General features: G+C 39.8%; 1 protein-coding gene across 1 annotated transcript in view; it reads right to left on the bottom strand.

The window, feature by feature from the left end:
• LOC309560294 (vascular endothelial growth factor receptor kdr-like) overlaps positions 1–17,148 on the bottom strand; it is a 269,627-nt gene that overhangs the window by 174,916 nt on the left and 77,563 nt on the right. The window contains exons 2-4 of the mRNA XM_082263898.1: positions 15,688–15,781; positions 12,019–12,248; positions 6,702–6,829 (exon numbers count right to left, since the gene is read on the bottom strand). Coding sequence (XP_082120024.1) covers positions 6,702–6,829; positions 12,019–12,248; positions 15,688–15,781 — 452 coding nt within the window. The remainder of the gene's footprint in view (positions 1–6,701; positions 6,830–12,018; positions 12,249–15,687; positions 15,782–17,148) is intronic.

The raw sequence follows: 17,148 nt of genomic DNA, 5'->3' as shown, positions 1-17,148 counted from the left end.
AAAATGTCCAATTTGGGCCCAAAATGTCAATATCTTTAGTGGCCACCATTATTTTCCAGCACTGCCTTAACCCTCTTGGGCATGGAGTTCACCAGAGGTCCTTCCACTCCTCCATGACGACATCACAAAGCTGGTGGATGTTAGAGACCTTGCGCTCCTTTACCTGGGGATGCCCCACAGATGCTCAGTAGGGTTTAGGTCTGGAGACATGCTTGACCTGTCCATCACCTTTACCCTCAGCTTCTTTAGCAAGGCAGTGGTCATCTTGGAGGTGTATTTGGGGTCGTTATTATGTTGGAATACTGTTCTGAGGCCCAGTCTCCGAAGGGAGGGGATCATGCTCTACTTCAGTATGTCACAGTACATGTTGCCATTCATGGTTCACTCAATGAACTGTAGTTTCCCAGTGCCAGCAGCACTCATGCAGCCCCAGTCCATGACACTCCTACCACCATGCTTGACTGTAGGCAAGACACACTTGTCTTTGTAATGCTCACCTGGTTGCCGCCACACACGCTTGACACCATCTGAAGAAAATAAGTTTGGTTTCATCAGACCACAGGCCATGGTTCCAGTAATCCATGTCCTTAGTCTGCTTGTCTTCAGCAAACTGTTTGCAGGCTTTCTTGTGCATCATCTTTAGAAGAGGCTTCCTTCTGGGATGACAGCTATGCAGTCCACTTTGATGCAGTGTCTGGGGTATGGTGTGAGCACTGACAAGCTGACCCCCCACCCCTTCAACCTCTGCAGCAATGCTGGCAGCACTCATACGTCTATTTCCCAAAGACAACCTCTGGATATGACGCTAAGCACGTGCACTCAACTTCTTTAGTCGACCATGGCAAGGCCTGTTCTGAGTGTAACCTGTCCTGTTAAATGGCTGTATGGTCTTGCCCACCATGCTGCAGCTCAGTTTCAGGGTCTTGGCAATCTTCTTATAGCCTTGGCCATCTTTATGTAGCGCAACAAATCATTTTTCAGATCCTCTGAGAGTTCTTTGCCATGAGGTGCCATGTTGAACTTCCAGTGACCAGTATGAGAGAGTGAGAGCGATAACACCAAATTTAACACACCTGCTCCCCATTCACACCTGAGACCTTGTAACACTAATGAGTTACATGACACCAGGGAGGGAAAATGGCTAATTGGGCCTAATTTGGACATTGTGTCCTAGGGGTGTACTCACTTTTGTTGCCGCAGTTTAGACATTAATGGCTGTGTGTTGAGTTATTTTGAGAGGACAGCAAATTTACACTGTTATACAAGATGTACACTCACTACTTTACATTGTAGCAAAGTGTCGTTTCTTCAGTGTTGTCACATGAAAAGATAGAATAAAATAATAACAAAAGTGTGGGGGGTATACTCATTTTTGTGAGATACTGTACATATCAGGAATATAAAGTTTTGGGGTAACAAACGCTTTAGGTAAAACTGAACATTTTTTTATGAAAAACAAATAAAAAAGTGAAGAAAAACAAACAGCTGAAACACATACTTTTTTATTTACTTTTATAACTCATACCTAACTCTTTTCACTACATCTTATAAAATAGACAATACCTTAATTTCTGTATATTGTATGACAATTATCATATTCTTCCTAACTTGACTGGCTATTAGAAACTAACATAACTTACGCGATCTAACATAGTCTTGCATTTTTATCTGATTTTATAACTGACTCAGTGTCGCAATAAACTTCTAAGCAGAAGCTCAATAGAAAGTTATATAATACATCCTTCAGACTGTAAGCTTTCTTTTTAGGGTCTGGTAAGGCATAATTTGGATTTTTAGAGAGTTCTGTTCCCAAAGTAATTAATGTAAGTCACCACTGGAAATGTACTTTGCATTTGCCTGAAATAGAAATTATATCAATTTTAACTGTAATGTAAAAAAAATGACAAGGTTTTTTTTTTTTTCCAGCACAGTAAACAACACAATTCTCAATTTCTTTTTTAAGATAATTTGTATTTTTACGAGTTTAGATTACTATTCTACTTATAGAAGTTAAAGTCTGTTGGAAGCACAGTAGATCTCACAATGGTATAAAACACTGGCACGTAATTGCTTTTTGCTGTAATTTAAAAAAAAAAAAACATTTCTTTGTAAGTCCTTTCCCTTCTTGCAGGTAGCATTTGGCCTCTTAATTTTGGGATCGGATGTTCTATATTTATCCATCGCAGCGTACTCCCCTTCCCAGGTTTCCTTTATACACAGGAAGCCGACTGAATGTCTCCACAAGGCTCTATCATTTCCTTGCAACAACTAGAATTTTCGGACTGGCCATTCTGAAATATTTGTAATGACCATGAAATCTAAGTGCCAACTGAAACTCTGAACATAGTGAGCGTAATTACCAACTACCTGCACGTTTACTAACAGGAAAAACTTCCTATAAAGTCTAATCATATCAGCACAGTGCACACACAACATTCACACTTCATATGAGCCATAGGTTTCTATTATAATAGTATAGGTTTGATTTCAAGCCTGAGAATTTGCAATATTTTGGGGAAAAGGATTCCACTTTTAAATTGCACCGAGGGAATGAAAATTGCAACACCACTATGGAGTTTACAGATTATTTTTTTTATTGATAAATATCACTTCAGGGATCTAGGAACTGGACAATCATTTTTCAGTATTTCAGGATTGTTATCCACTTGCAATAAAGTGTCTACCAGTCTTTTCCCTACATGTCTAGTATGGGACAAATATCTTGATCTCAAAGGTTAGTAAGTGCATTGGGGTTAATTTCAGGAAAGGACCGGGCCAGGAGGCAGGGGGGCAATTGCCCCCTAGGCTTCTCTGATTCCCCGTAAAAAGGCTGCACCTCTTCTGCCACACACATGCCTAAAGGAGTCCTGGTGAAAAGAAGTAAAGAGTCCCCACTGCTGACCTACTGAGTGCGGATTAAAGACAAGGACAAAGCGCAGCCCCCCCCTCCCCCCAGCATGGATGGTGTAAATTGTGTCTGAGCAGAGGCCAGCTCCATGTCCCACTGGAGACTCTTCTGCTCTGGCCAGCCCCAACCGAGCTGTCTCAGGTCCCCCCAACCTCCCCCTGCTGGCCAGGTCGGGAACCCAGATTTAGCAGGTAAGTAGAGAGTATCTGGAGCAGGGCTTCAGCTTGGAATGGGGGTCAGGAGGTGGATTGAGAAAGAGGGAGGGGGACTGAGTTGCTGCAACATGTGCCTCTGGCTTGTACTTGCCACCTGAGCCGAAAGTTGCTAGTCTGCCCCTGGTTGAATTACTAAAGAATAGGCTGTTTGCTTTGCAAGGAAATGTTTCCCAGAGCTTACTGAAAGAGGTGAAGCTCTGTGCAATTGCATTGCATGTGATTGGGTATTGATTGCAAAGTGAAACTTCACCACATTCACTAAGCTTAAACCATATTCACTTGACTTAGGGGCAAATTCCCTCACAAAGTGCAAAGTAGAACCCCTCCAAGCTTTGCATTGATAACTGTTTCCCAGTTGCAGATCTTTCCTCACTTCCTGTCAGGTAGCAGTAAACCCCTTTCTCCATTCTATCAAAATTGCACAATGAAGGTGTTGTATAGTTTTTATGTATATACAGTATATGTTTTGTATTGATTATTGATTATGTTTAAGACAAAAACAATGGGCTAAAAATATTTTTCCTTTCCTCTTTCCTTACTGTTTCCAGCCAGCAGATGGAAATCCATCTTGTTTTTCATATGTTCAGCAGACTAACTTTAACTGCTTTCCTTTTTACAAAACTGAATCGCTCAAATACTTTACATTACAGAGTCAGACATGAAGCTCATCCCAATCCTTTCCTGCTCTGTGTATCTCTGCATTTTTATAAACTTGTAAAATTAGAAAACAAAATACTGACCCAACTTTACAAAATTCTGTCTGTGCATAAAATGTTGCACCTTCTAATGCTATATTACTATATACTATAATGAGTTAAGATATTATATGAAAATAAACACTTATTCCACAAACTAAGTATCTGAGTCCAATTCTGAGCATTTAATTATCAGGATATATCACACTAAAGGGCCAAAATGTGGCATACAATTGTGCACTTCTAACTTAGTGGTAACAGTCTGGAGAAGGCCATTTTTGTTCCTGCATGACTGTGCCCCCGTGCGCAAAGCCAGATCCATATAGACATAGTTTAAGGAACTGAAGTGGCCCTTAGATACAGGGCCCTGACCTCAACCCTTTTGACACCTTCATGACTAACTGGAATGCCAATTGTGAGCCAATTCTTATCAAACAACATCAGAATCTGACCTTAAAAATCATTTTTTCGGCTGAATGTGCACAAATTGCATACAGACAGACTGCAAGATTTGTGGAGAATACATCACAGGAGTGATGGTCAGGTGTCCACAAACTTTTGACCATACAGTGTTATTGAGATATATTTGTCCATAAGATATTTTGAAGCTTCATTAGCAAAAAACAATGTACTCTAAGAGTTATGCTGTTAAAGAAAGTTCACTTTTCTACTTTGAGAATGGTAAATTATTGATGATATTTATTTTCCATCTGAAAAATAAATGCTGGCATTAAAAATGCTATTATCTCTTATACCTATACACTGGAATTTCAAATCCGTTCCCTCGACTAAGAACTGGGTAGACAAGGTAACTTCCACATATGAGATGGAGGAAACTCTGGCCATCAAAAAAGAAAATAGTGGACCTTTCCATGACATGTGGAGACCATGGTTGATATTTACTCTTTCCTCGGATTTCAAAAAACTGATTGAGGATTAGTAATCTCATAACCAACTCTCATATCCCACCTGGACCTTTAGCTTACGTTTCAACAATGAGCTACTTGATCAAGCACCACTTGTCAATAGTACTCCATTACCTCCCCCTCCCCCCTCTTTTTTCCATTTCCTTCTACTTCTTCTCTCCTTTCTACTCGCCTTCTTTAATTCCTATCTTCGCTTCCTTCCATGCCCCCTAGTGGCCTTCTTTGAGACAGGCATCTGTCTTTGGTCCTGTCTCATCTGAGGGAGGGTATCTAGTTTAGATACCCTCACTGTACCTATTGAGTTGACTTAGATATTTAATGTTGTTCCACTAATTTTTGATTCAACATGACATGATGTTTGTAATTTATGTACCTGTTGTAAAGTTATACCAAATTGTCATACTGCCATTGTTAATACTGTACATGTTTATTATAGCTGTTCAATAAAGCTTTTATTGAAAAAAAAAATAAAAATGCTATTTGATTTATAAAATGACCCAGGTATGAATAAGGGAAACCTTGGGGATTCCATAATCCTTGACCAATCCCTTTTCAGAGGGACCTTGGATAATGATTACAAACCAGGGACAACCATCATATGGAGGCATATATATTTCTGTATACCTTTAAAGGTAAAGGTTAAAAAAAAGATATTGCCTGTGTCCCTCTTCTCTGGAAGCAGTCCCAGCCACCCACAGTTGCTATGTGGTTGCGGAAGGTAGCTAGCATTAATGAAATGGAGGATCTTGTGGCCGCTGAACGGGGCACGAGGGAGAAGTTCCTCAAAAGATGGTTCTACTGGCATGAGTTCAGTTTTTCTGCGGAATACAAAGACCTGGTGATCTAGCTCGTTTTTAGCGGATCGGGTGGCCATCTCTCTCTCTCCCCCCCCCTTTTTTATCCCCTGTCTCCTCCCTCATCTCACCCCCCTCTCCCCCCTACTGTCTTCACCCCCCTGTCTTTCTCTCTCATTTGGTGGGATCTCCCCACCCTCTTTGGGACAATATTAAAAAAGGAAAAGGAGAGGAAGGGAAATGTTAATCACCCTGCTTTTTCTTTTTTGTTCCTCGCTCCTTCCCTCATGGGCATGCATGCATGGGTCTCGCATGGCTGGCTGCGGGGGGATGGGCCCACCGGGGTTGTCTTTTCTCCGCCTCCATAGTCCGGCCATGTGACAGATGCCGGTGGACCTATTCCCCTGTGGCGGTTAGATACGACGTCTGATATCACTGCCCTCTGGTTGAGAGGCGGCTTTTGCTGTTATTTTATGCTTCAGACTCTGAGCTGTTTGTCTCTGTATTTGATGTGTATAGACTTGTACTGTTGATCTTGCCTGTATTGTGTGCCTTTTCCTCTCCTAATAAACTTTGAATTTAAAAAAAAAAAAAAAAGATATTGCATATATAATTGCTTTAAATTGAATTCATAATGTACTTTTAATAAAATGTACCTTTTCGTTTCAGTCTGTAGAAACCTATCATTTTCTAAATAAAGATAGGTGACTGCCTTGACAATATTGCCTTGGCTTTGTTAATAAAGTTACACTTTAATACTTATTTTTCTATGCAACAGCAATTTGATAAAAATATGTTGCATGTATTGTGTACATATGTTGAGTTATTGTTTCCAAAAAACAGAGGCGAAACTGTATATAATAAAGGAAATTAAGTTCAGTTTCCTGAAACTGAATGTATGTGTAGGTGGGGACAGAAAAAAACATTGTTTAAATAAAATAATTGAGTCAAGATCAACTATGAAGATAACGGTGTGCAAGCTTGCTTAAAGTATATGGTTGATTGTAGGACGACAACAATTACAATCTTGGCTTGTAAAATATCCTTATTACCAACCCTGTTCTTGCTCATGAAATAAATACTGTATTGAACAGGCTATTAAGATTTCCTTCCTGGGACTTAAAAGTTCCCAGCACAAGCATTATAAGACATGTTTTACTTACATACTGTAAGGTGACCTTGAATTCCGGTGAACTGACTCGACAAGGAACAATCAGTTCATTTGCTTTAACATCCATGAATGCAGTTCCTGGGGTAGCTGTATTCATCTCCAGAAACGGCTGTACATAATCTGAAGAGGGTGTGTGAAATCACTAGTTAGGATGCTTTTTAAACAGAACAATGTGAAAAAAGTACACATGAAGCTAAAACCTTTTTATTTATTTTGGACAAGGTAGATTTTAGTTAAAACCCCTGTCAAATTTCGTTTTCTTTTTTTTCTTTTTTTCTTTTTTTTTTTTGCTGTGTGTACACCATTTGGTTCACTTCTTGCTCATAAGACACAATGGGACATTAAATAAATCTCTCAAACTAAATTGAATGAAATCTCCTCTTAGTTGTCACCAGCACAGCTATTCCCATTGGAAATAATAAAAAATAAAGAGGTTGAATTTCTGCAGCACAGACAGCAATGAAAATAGGACAGGGTACTAAACCCTTCCACAGAATTAAAAAGTCTTGATTTTTATTGCAATTTAAGTATAGGCAGTGCCCAGGTTACAAACAAGATAGGGTCTGTAGATTTGTTGTTAAGTCGAATTTGTTTGTAAGTTGGAACAGGCAAATTTTTTTAGTGTAGCTCCAGCCAAAAGAATAATTTTTACGGTTTTTGGATAGGGAAGGGTTAACACCCCTGTACCATTTTATTTGCTGTCTGTGCCCCTGTTCAGAAGATTTCACCTCACTTTCTGTCCCTGTGACAATTGGATTTCAAAAATTTTGGGTTGTTGTGGACACAAGGATTAGTGATAAAGCTTCAGTGGAGACACCTTTTCCCCATGAGAACTCCCACAGGAGTGAATTTCTCTTCCTAGGGGTAGATTTCTCCTCACTTCCTGTTGTCTCTCTCCATTTGTAAGTAGGAGTCATTTGTAAGTCGGATGGGGGGGGACCGCCTGTATCCAGGACATAGTAACAAAGTCCCATTTAGTTGTTGACAGTTACAGAAATATACAGTATGCAAAAGTAATACAAAATATACATTTTCTTTTTTAACTTAACATATACTTTAATATAAGATATTTGCATACACAGAGGTCCAAAATTATTCCATAATGCAACTGCTGCATAAAACTGTGTAACTGAAAATCATGAACTATTTTGTTGACGAGTTAACCTATAGCAGCCAGTGTTCTATAAATCATACGTGCTTTCTATTGTGCAGAGTTCTTGGAAGGAAACCATGAGAGGAAATAAACAGAACTCAAGAGCTCATCACTATGTTGATGTTACCCCCTCTGATGTTTTCCTACTTTTGGTCCTTGTTAGGAGTCTATCAGCATAACCATTGTGTAAGAGCAAGGTCTGCACCATGCAGATATGGGGGCCTGGCTTTATATGCTCTTTTAAGATGTACATGTGATTGAGCAAACTGACCTAGCCAGCTCATTTACAAATCTGTTTTCTCTGATCTCTGGGTGTCACAGGGCAGCTTGTATTTTAAAATAACCTTAAAATAATATTTATTGCTATTATTATTATCCTTGCAAGGTTTCAGGCAATGTCCAAGCTTGCTAAAGCCCACTGAAGCCTGGTAAACAGGAGCGTAACTACAGGGGTTGCAGGGGTTGCAATTGCAACCGGGCCCCATTCTCCAGGGGGCCCGTATGGATCCCCTGTATACCTGGATAGGAGGGGGCAGGGGCAACACGTAGAGAAATCTCTGTCCTCCTTTTTCCTCCTGTAGCTGCAGGATGAAAATGGAGGAGATTGGTTCCTCTGTATACTGCCCCCACCACTCCTCCTATCCAGCTCACTTGTGTTCTGCTGTCTCTGGGCCTCTGTGTGCTCCCTTCCCTCTCCTGCTGGCTGCTGCAGGGAATGTGTCACAATAGAGAGCCAGGAAGGGGTCGGTAAATATGTAATTTACCAGCTCCCTTTTCTGAATGGACAGAGTCATTGTCAGTGACATTGTAAAAAAATAAAATAATGATAAAAAATAATACAATTAAAATACCAAAAAATAAAAACTACTGACACCAGTGGGTGAACTTCCAGGATCACAAAGGTCACACTTGCGACCGGGTCCTGGCATTCCACCACTGTGGTGAGACCCCAAGATGGCAGGAAGGGGGCCCACTGCAGAACCTCTGAAAGGGTTCCGCTGCAGGACCGTAATAAAGGGCCCCACAACGAGAGTAAAGGGCCCCAGGATCAGTGGGAAGAGCCCCAGGCTTGAAGGGAAGGGCCCTGGCCAGGGGTCCGGGGGGCCCTTCATGATTTCTTGCACCGGGGCCCTAAAGGTTCTAGTTACGCCTCTGCTGGTAAAAGTTTATTTAAATCTAATTTACCAGCACTTTCACTATCATCTTTACAGTCTATACCAGTGGTGGCGAACCTTGGCACCCCAGATGTTTTGGAATTACATTTCCCATAATGCTCATGCACTCTGCAGTGTAGTTAAGCATCATGGGAAATATAGTTCCAAAACATATGGGGTGCCAAGGTTCGCCATCACTGGTCTATACGATTAACTGAGGGGCATAACAAAAGTTATTTAAAGCTTGTTAAATGTTTTGCAAATGCTTTCTGAGGATGATGCTCATTTTTGTTTGCAACTTATGATTAAACAACACCGTGGGGTTATCGACTTACTAAAACTAGAGAGTGAAAAATCTGGTGCAGCTGCGTATGGTAGCAAATCAGCTTTTAACTTCAGCTTGCAGATTGGTTTCTATGCAGAGCTACACCAGATTTTGCACTCTCTAGTTTTAGAAAATCAACCCCTATGTTGTTTAGGCCCTGAAAAAAGTAACTGTGCCATTTTTATTAAAATGTATCAACCCACATACAGCAGGTAAAATAAGTATTGAACATGTCACCATTTTTCTAGGCAAATATATTTCTAAAGGTGCTACTTACATGAAATTTTCACCACATGTCGGTAACAACCCATGCAATCCATAAATACACAGACACCAAAACAAATAAATTAAGAAATTTAAGTGATTGTAAAGTCTTGTCTGCCAGCGGGTATCCGTGGTCAACCGTATCTCAAACGCTGATATTCCCCTGTGAACCTTATCTCAAAAAGATACAAAGGGAGCCTCTCATAGCGTAATACGTCCTGAATAATCCTTTATTTGGCATAAATCATCATAAATTGCACTCACATTTATGCAGAGTGGCAGTAGCGTTGAGTATATCCACTTGTAGCTTGTTTCAAACCGAAAAGATGGCCGCCGTCGTCCTCCACTGCGCATGCGTCCGCCTTCACCAATGGGGACACCCGACGTACGTTTCGTCATACGCAATGACGTCATTATTGCCCCAACAGTGCTCACTGGAACATTCAGAAGTTTAGAAATCCTTCTGTAACCAATGCCATCAATATGTTTTGCAACGATAAGGTTGTGAAGGTCTTGATGGAGCTCTTTGAATTTGCCCATCATGAGATGTTTCTTGTGTGACACCTTGGTAATGAGGCACTTTTTTATAGGCTATCAGTTGAGACTGAACCAGCTGATATTAATTTGCACTGACAAGGGGCAGGATTGTTTTCTAATTACTGAAAGCTTTCAGTTGGTGTCTTGGCTTTCCATGCCTTTTTGCACCTCCTTTCTTCATGTGTTTAATACTTTTTCTCTGTGTCATTCCATTTTATTACACATAACTTAATTTCTGAACTTTGCTTTGGTTTCTTTGTATGTATGGATTAAATAGATTGTTACCGACATGTTATGAAAATTTCATGTCAACAGCACCTAGAAAATTGGGGATGTGCTCAATACCTATTGTACCTGCTGTATACAAACAGGGAGATTGTGCATTGACTAATGTGTGTGTGACCACGTTAAAAAACAATTCAAGTTTTTTTTTTTTTTTTTTTTAGAAATCATACTTACCTAGGTGGATGCAGCATCCGTCTGATGCTACATCGGTTCCCCGCTGGCTCGAAGAATGAGAAATGAGTGATCAAATATCTCTGATCACTCAGTTCCCAGTACACTGAGTAGAGAGGTGGTGACTGTCAGTGAGTTGCCCTCTCCTCTGCGCCCCCCCCCCCCCCTTCCACGATCACTGGAGAGCTGGGCTGTGGCGCAGACGCGATCGGCTTAGTCAGGTGCTAGTCCAGAATTCTGGGTGGGTCCCCATGATATGGGTGGGGTCTTTCCCCACCCTGGACCGGCCCTGGGATGTCAGCTTCAGCCTGCTGTCAGATGAAAATGGGCCACAGAAGTGCAGAACGCACTGCACTCCTGTGATCCACAGAAGAAGTACAGCCAAACAAGCTTTGGCTGTACTTCTCCTTTAAGGCTAACCCACATACACAATACAAAGTTCACTAGACTTGAAAGCCTTCAGGTTATACTGGGGTCACTGGAAGCTTATACAAGCACTGCAACAATTTTGAGATCCCCATCCACTTCAGTGCATGAATATACGTATATCCATGATCAGACTGAAATGTGGCTGCACCTCCTTTAACTCTAATAATTCAGTTACTTGAATTCTGTATCTAATACTTATTTGAATACACTACAAAATATACTGTAGCTGCCTGCACAGAGCACAGCTACATTGCCAACTCTTGCAAGAAAAGTGCTTGTATTTTGTTGAAAAATGTACAAATTGTTCTCTACAGCTAGACAAAACTGTCAAACGGTAAATGGTGCAATATGAACCCAAAAACAGTTCTAAGCTGTAGCCCTAGTAAAACTCGTTATAGGCTTTGTCTTCTAATCAAAGTTCTTGAAAGTAAAGTGCAGATATTTATAGAGTGGAAAGCCCCAAGTGTCAGTCTTGTGGTTGAGTGGGAGATTTCCTGTTATCCTATACTAGCAAGAGATCACAGATCAAATAGAGATAAGTACCTGTTGACAGATCCTGTCCCATCTGATTTCACAATAAGATCACTGAAAGAGAAGTTACTTCAGGAAATCTTAATCAGAGAACTGAAGGGATGTTTCTCCCTTAGGACTCTGATCAGTAAAGGGCAAAATCCTGTAGTTCTTTTTAACATTGTTGACAGCATTGTCTAATGACTTCCAGAGCTGTCAACACATGTACAGATCTACCTACAACAAGCAGATCAGGCAACATTCTGGAGAGCAGCAGAATATGGAGAATCAAGTTCAACTGTCTTGCTACATACATCAAAACTGGTATTCCTACAGTTGGTAAACTTCATAAAGACTGGCAGTTGTATTTATCTGTGGTGGGCATAGCTCACAGATCTTACACAGGTGTATGAGAATTTGTATCAAGGATGAGTACTTTTCAATGGCAATTCAATATTGAGCAAATAAAATGTTATTTTACCTTTAACATACAAGTAAACTCTAGCTTGAAGTCGCAGACTACTTTTGGTTTGGCGTTTATAAAGACAAGTGATGTAACCCGTGTCATTTACTTCGGCTTTGGTGAGTTTTAAGTAGCTACATGTAAGATGTGCTTCACTTTGCTTCTTGCATGGATGCTCTTCTACGTCCATCCTGCTGTGGTTTGAAAATGGCAAGTGTTGCCAGTGCCACGTTAGCGGGCCAGTTCCTCTGTAATAAAAATGATGTCGCATAAGCAATAAGCAATAGCATGCCTAATATTATATATTGTATATGATCTAATATATTATGATCTCAATATATCGACAATATAGACATTACTTTGTCATTTGAAGCTTGGCCACCATTTTCTCTACAACATAGTGTATATGCTCAGATGAGCAGTTCTATATAATTAAAGGTTTGATTCATTAAAGATTGTAAAATTAAGCATTTTCAAACAAAAAAGGCATGGCATGTAGGATTAATCAATTATCGGGGGAATTCAATAAAGGTACTGCAACACTTTTCTTACATTAATTGCTCTTGTTAATGTGTTGCACCTAATTCAAGAACCATCTGCAAAAGTTTTGGTTCTGACAGCAACTTGCATGCCAAATTTAAGTAGTTCTAATTTGTGCCACTTCTACATTGCGGCACAATGCTTGCAACAGATTCAAAATAACGTACTGTCCTATCGTATCTTAAGAAAGTGGAGCTAATTAAGACCAACTCTCTTTTGGAATGAAACTCATAAAGCTCGTAGTTCACGTCAGCAGCCCTAATCACGACACCACAGGATCTCAATGGAGAATAATAGGAAATCTTGAGAAATTCAAATAGGGATTTTTAGGGACTTGGATATTGTAATTTGATAAAGATGTTATATTGAGAAATTACAAGTTCAGATCACAAGATCTCTTCAGAAATGCATGCAACGGTTGTAAAAGCATTGCACCACATTCAGGTACAGGTACTAGAAAGGTACATAAATTTGGTGTGAGACACTTTTGCAAAATTTGTCTGCACCAGCTTTTATGAAATCCAGGGATTATCATTAAAACAAGGCCATACATTTTTACAGGATTAGTCTTTGGAGAGTTCATTGATTCTTACACCTTCAAGTACAGTATGTGGGCTCCTTCCCCTCCTGCCATGACAGCATATTCTCCTGGAGACCAGGAATACTGAAAATATATTCAGAGCCATATTGAGTCTAAATAGTAAATGTTATGTACAGTACATGTATCGAATACAAGCGCCTAGTCCATTACCGAGAGCTTTATTTGAAATTTCACTCTTGACTTGATTCAGCATTTAAATTTAAAAGCTACTGTACAGATTATTTCAAGAAGAAACTCCTATTTATGTTGAATTCTATTGTTTGCAAGGTGTGAGAATGTTTCTAAACTCATATTCATACAAGTGATACTTTCCCTGTTTATACAAAAAGTTCCTTTCTGGTTATGGGAAGTGTTAGAAGTTGTGTACCTACATTACAAAGACATTAGCCCATGACTTATCCTGGAATGGTTAAGAAGCAGCATCTGATAAATGTAGATGCATGAAACACTTATTCTAAAGGAAATCCACTGACTTGAAAATAAATGAATTGCTTTTCAAAGTCACTGAGGTCTTTGCTACATCCCCGTCCCCTCCCTGTTCCTTCCCAGAAAAAAAAAGGTTTTTGGCTTCATGCTGAGACTGTCTGCATGCCGCCTTCCTGAGGGTGATGCTGCTGCGGAGGTGATCATCTTGAGAGCACTTCCAGCCACTGAGTGATGTGTACACGGCCTGTGTCAGCCTGTGACACCCACTTGTAATCACACATTCCCACGTAAGCACTGGGCGTCTGCCTTCTGCTATAGACAGACGGATGACCCTTATGGGCAGTGTGAAGTTCACACGTCTCTCAAAACATTTACTAACTGTATCTTTTTCATACTATTTATTGCATTTGTTGTGTTGCAATAAGCCTAGTATTCTACATAAAAAGATTTAACAGAAGCATGTTAGAGCAAAGGATATTTATAACAATTCTGCAGTGCACCTGCACCCATTTATACTTTCATAAAAAAAAGAAATGACTCCAACAACTAACAGCTTGAGACCTTCTTTGGTCTGACGGCATTCGTCCCTAGGTGCTCACTGCCGTAAACATTAGCACCGTTCCCTGCACTATCCAGCCACAGCTGCTTTTAGCCTCTTATACAATTTTACAGGCTGCCGGCAGCAGGGCTGGAATGTACACCTTCTTCCCTCACTTAAATTCCCAGTGTGCATGAGCAGGTCTTAAGCGGATCTTTTATAAAAATAGAAAGCCCATTCTATTCGCCATTCACCATTCTGGGATTACAACATTTCAGGGAGACAAAGGTGAAGTCTCCGTGCCTCATCGCTGCATTCTGGAACAGCCGGGGGCTTGAAATCCCATGAAAATGCTCTCCAGGGCTGGATTTTGAGCACCCAGCAATCCCATATATCAAATATTGATACATTAACACTATATTACCAAAAGTATAGGGACTACTGCCTTTACACCCACATGAACTTTAATGGCATCCCAGTCTTAGGCTGTAGGATTCAATATTTAGTTGGCCCTCCCTTTGCAGCTTTAACAGCTTCAACTCTTCTGGGAAGGCTGTCCACAAGGTTTAGGAGTGTGTCTATGGGAATGTTTGACTATTCTTCCAGAAGTGCATTTGAGAGGTCAGGCACTGATGTTGGGAGAAGGCCTAGCTCTCAGTCTGTGCTCTAATTCATCCCAAGGTGTTCTATCAAGTTGAGGTTAGGAGTCTGTGCAGGTCAGTCAAGTTCCTCCACCCCAAACCCACTCATCCATTTCTTTATGGACCTTGCTTTCCCCAAAACCAAAATACTATTATAGCAGTATAGCTGATACTATTTTTTTTTCAGCTACAACCAATGACCAATTTGACAGGAGAATTTGCTACCAATGTAAATATATACCTGAAACTGATTTATTTAAAAAGAAAAATGTAGGGATTTACTTATACTGTCTATTTATATTCCAACTTTCTTATTTGTAAACTGTTAAAGAAAAGACTCTGGTTTAGTGCTTACCAAGTCCCTGCCACAAAACTGTTATGGGGTTATTTTATATAAATCATCTCCAAAAACCTTTTATAAATTAATCCTACAAATGTCTATAACTGAAACATGAAAAGAGTGGTAAATCATCCATACTTCTGAATATATAATAATAGAATGGAATATCAAAGAATTACAGACCTTTTGTCCTTCCTGATGAAGAGTCTGGCTTTACCTTTTTTCTTGAATCCCATCTTTTGGCCAAAATTTACCAAGCATGGAAGTGTCCATGTAAAAGTAAAGCAAAACACAATGAGGTTGAGTTACAAAAACTGGAAAGGGCAAAATTCTGGTGAAGCTGTGCATTATAGCCAATTAGCTTCTAACTTCAGCTCATTCAATTAAGCTTTGACAAAAGAAACTGGACGTTGATTGATTTCTATGCAGAACAGTATCAAATTTTGCACTCTCCAGTTTTGGTAAATTAACCCCTATATCATAAACACTGCTAGGGAGGCAGCTATAGTTGAATTGCTGCTACATCTCCTGAATCCACACTGATACAATGATGCTTATAACTATTGTTACAATAGCCCAACAGTAGACTTTTTTCACTTACCTGCAGATAATAGTGACGTTTCTTCCCACTCGGGTTTCAATGTGATCTTTTGCTGGAAACAGCTCTAGTTTTGATAATATTTCATTGCGATGTCCTGAAAAGTAACAGAAAAATAATGATTATATGATGCTATTATGAAAATCCCATTAGTGTCCACATATGAAGATTACATTTTGTATATTTCTGGACTAGATGAACCTTGTAAAGTTATGAAAACACTTGCCTAAAATGTTTTAGTTTTTAAAGAACCCATTATTCATGTGGGTTAGTTTCCAGTTATATTTTGAGTTTGGGGACAACTTATAGTCTGTGACATTAGGCAGGCATTTCCTGGTTGACCATGTTCCATTGTTCTGTCTAGAAAAGGCATTTTCTAAATCTTTACACATGTTTTTGCAGCTGAAGAACCTTTTTTTTCTGTGAGTTTGTATTATACAGACACTTATAAGGAGGGGATACATTTGTGTGTATGACAGACATAAGATAGATAATGTTAGTTAGTATAGTAATGGTCTAAGAAAAAAAAGTGGAATAATTCAATGAGCAATGGAAGCCTTTGTATAAATAATCTTCCTGGATAAGGTATAAATTCCTTATTTTTGACCTAGGCTTAAAGCTGAACTCCAGGCAAAACATTCTTATATCTTTCTAATATCTAGATATTTTTCACTTACCCATGCAATATAGCCTTATTCGTTTTCTTTCCTCTGATGAGAAAAGAAAACCACTAGCTGGTCCTAGCAGCGTGGTTGTGTCTCTGCCCCCCATACGTTCTTTTCGATTTCTGCAGTGAGTGCGGTGTCATTTAAAACATTTGACAGTTATGATGCTGGAGCATCACCACAGTCTGGGCTTTTTGTATGAGAAAGAGTACCCAGTCTTCAAGTGCATTGACAGGTGTAGTTCCAAGGGGAGCCTACAAGTGATTATATATGCTTATCAAAGAAATTAAAATGAATAAGACCACGCTGCATTGATAAGTGAAGAATATTAAATAAAAACATATTAAAAATATTGTTCCCGGAGTTCATCTTCACCTTGCAACTTTCTGTCCATGTGACAACTGCATTCATTTCTATAATTAACTACTTTGTTTCTATATTCCTGTAAACATTTTAAATTATAGAAAAAAAAAAAAAAGTATTGCAAATGACTTCCAGGACTAGTGCAGGTGTTCCGTGAGAATTACCTACCCGTGAGAATTACCTACCCCTCGTCACTTCCGGTACTCGGCACTGTATGTAATGCAGCGGGTACATTAAAACAGCTGTGCTGAAATACGAGTGATCTCCGCACCTGTCCCGGTCACTTCCCTGCTCTCGGATAGTAAATATAAAAGCGGCTTTCGGCTCAGTGATTTATGTTTTCATACAGCCGCCGCCGCTTTTATATTTACTATCCGAGAGCAGGGAAGTGACCGGGACAGGTGCGGGGATGACTCGTATGTCAGCACAGCTGTTT

Source organism: Pelophylax lessonae (assembly GCF_965119305.1).
Source record: "Pelophylax lessonae genome assembly, chromosome: 7".
Lineage (NCBI taxonomy): Eukaryota > Metazoa > Chordata > Amphibia > Anura > Ranidae > Pelophylax > Pelophylax lessonae.
Note: the sequence above shows the minus strand (reverse complement) of the source record. Positions and strands in the feature narration are given on the sequence as shown.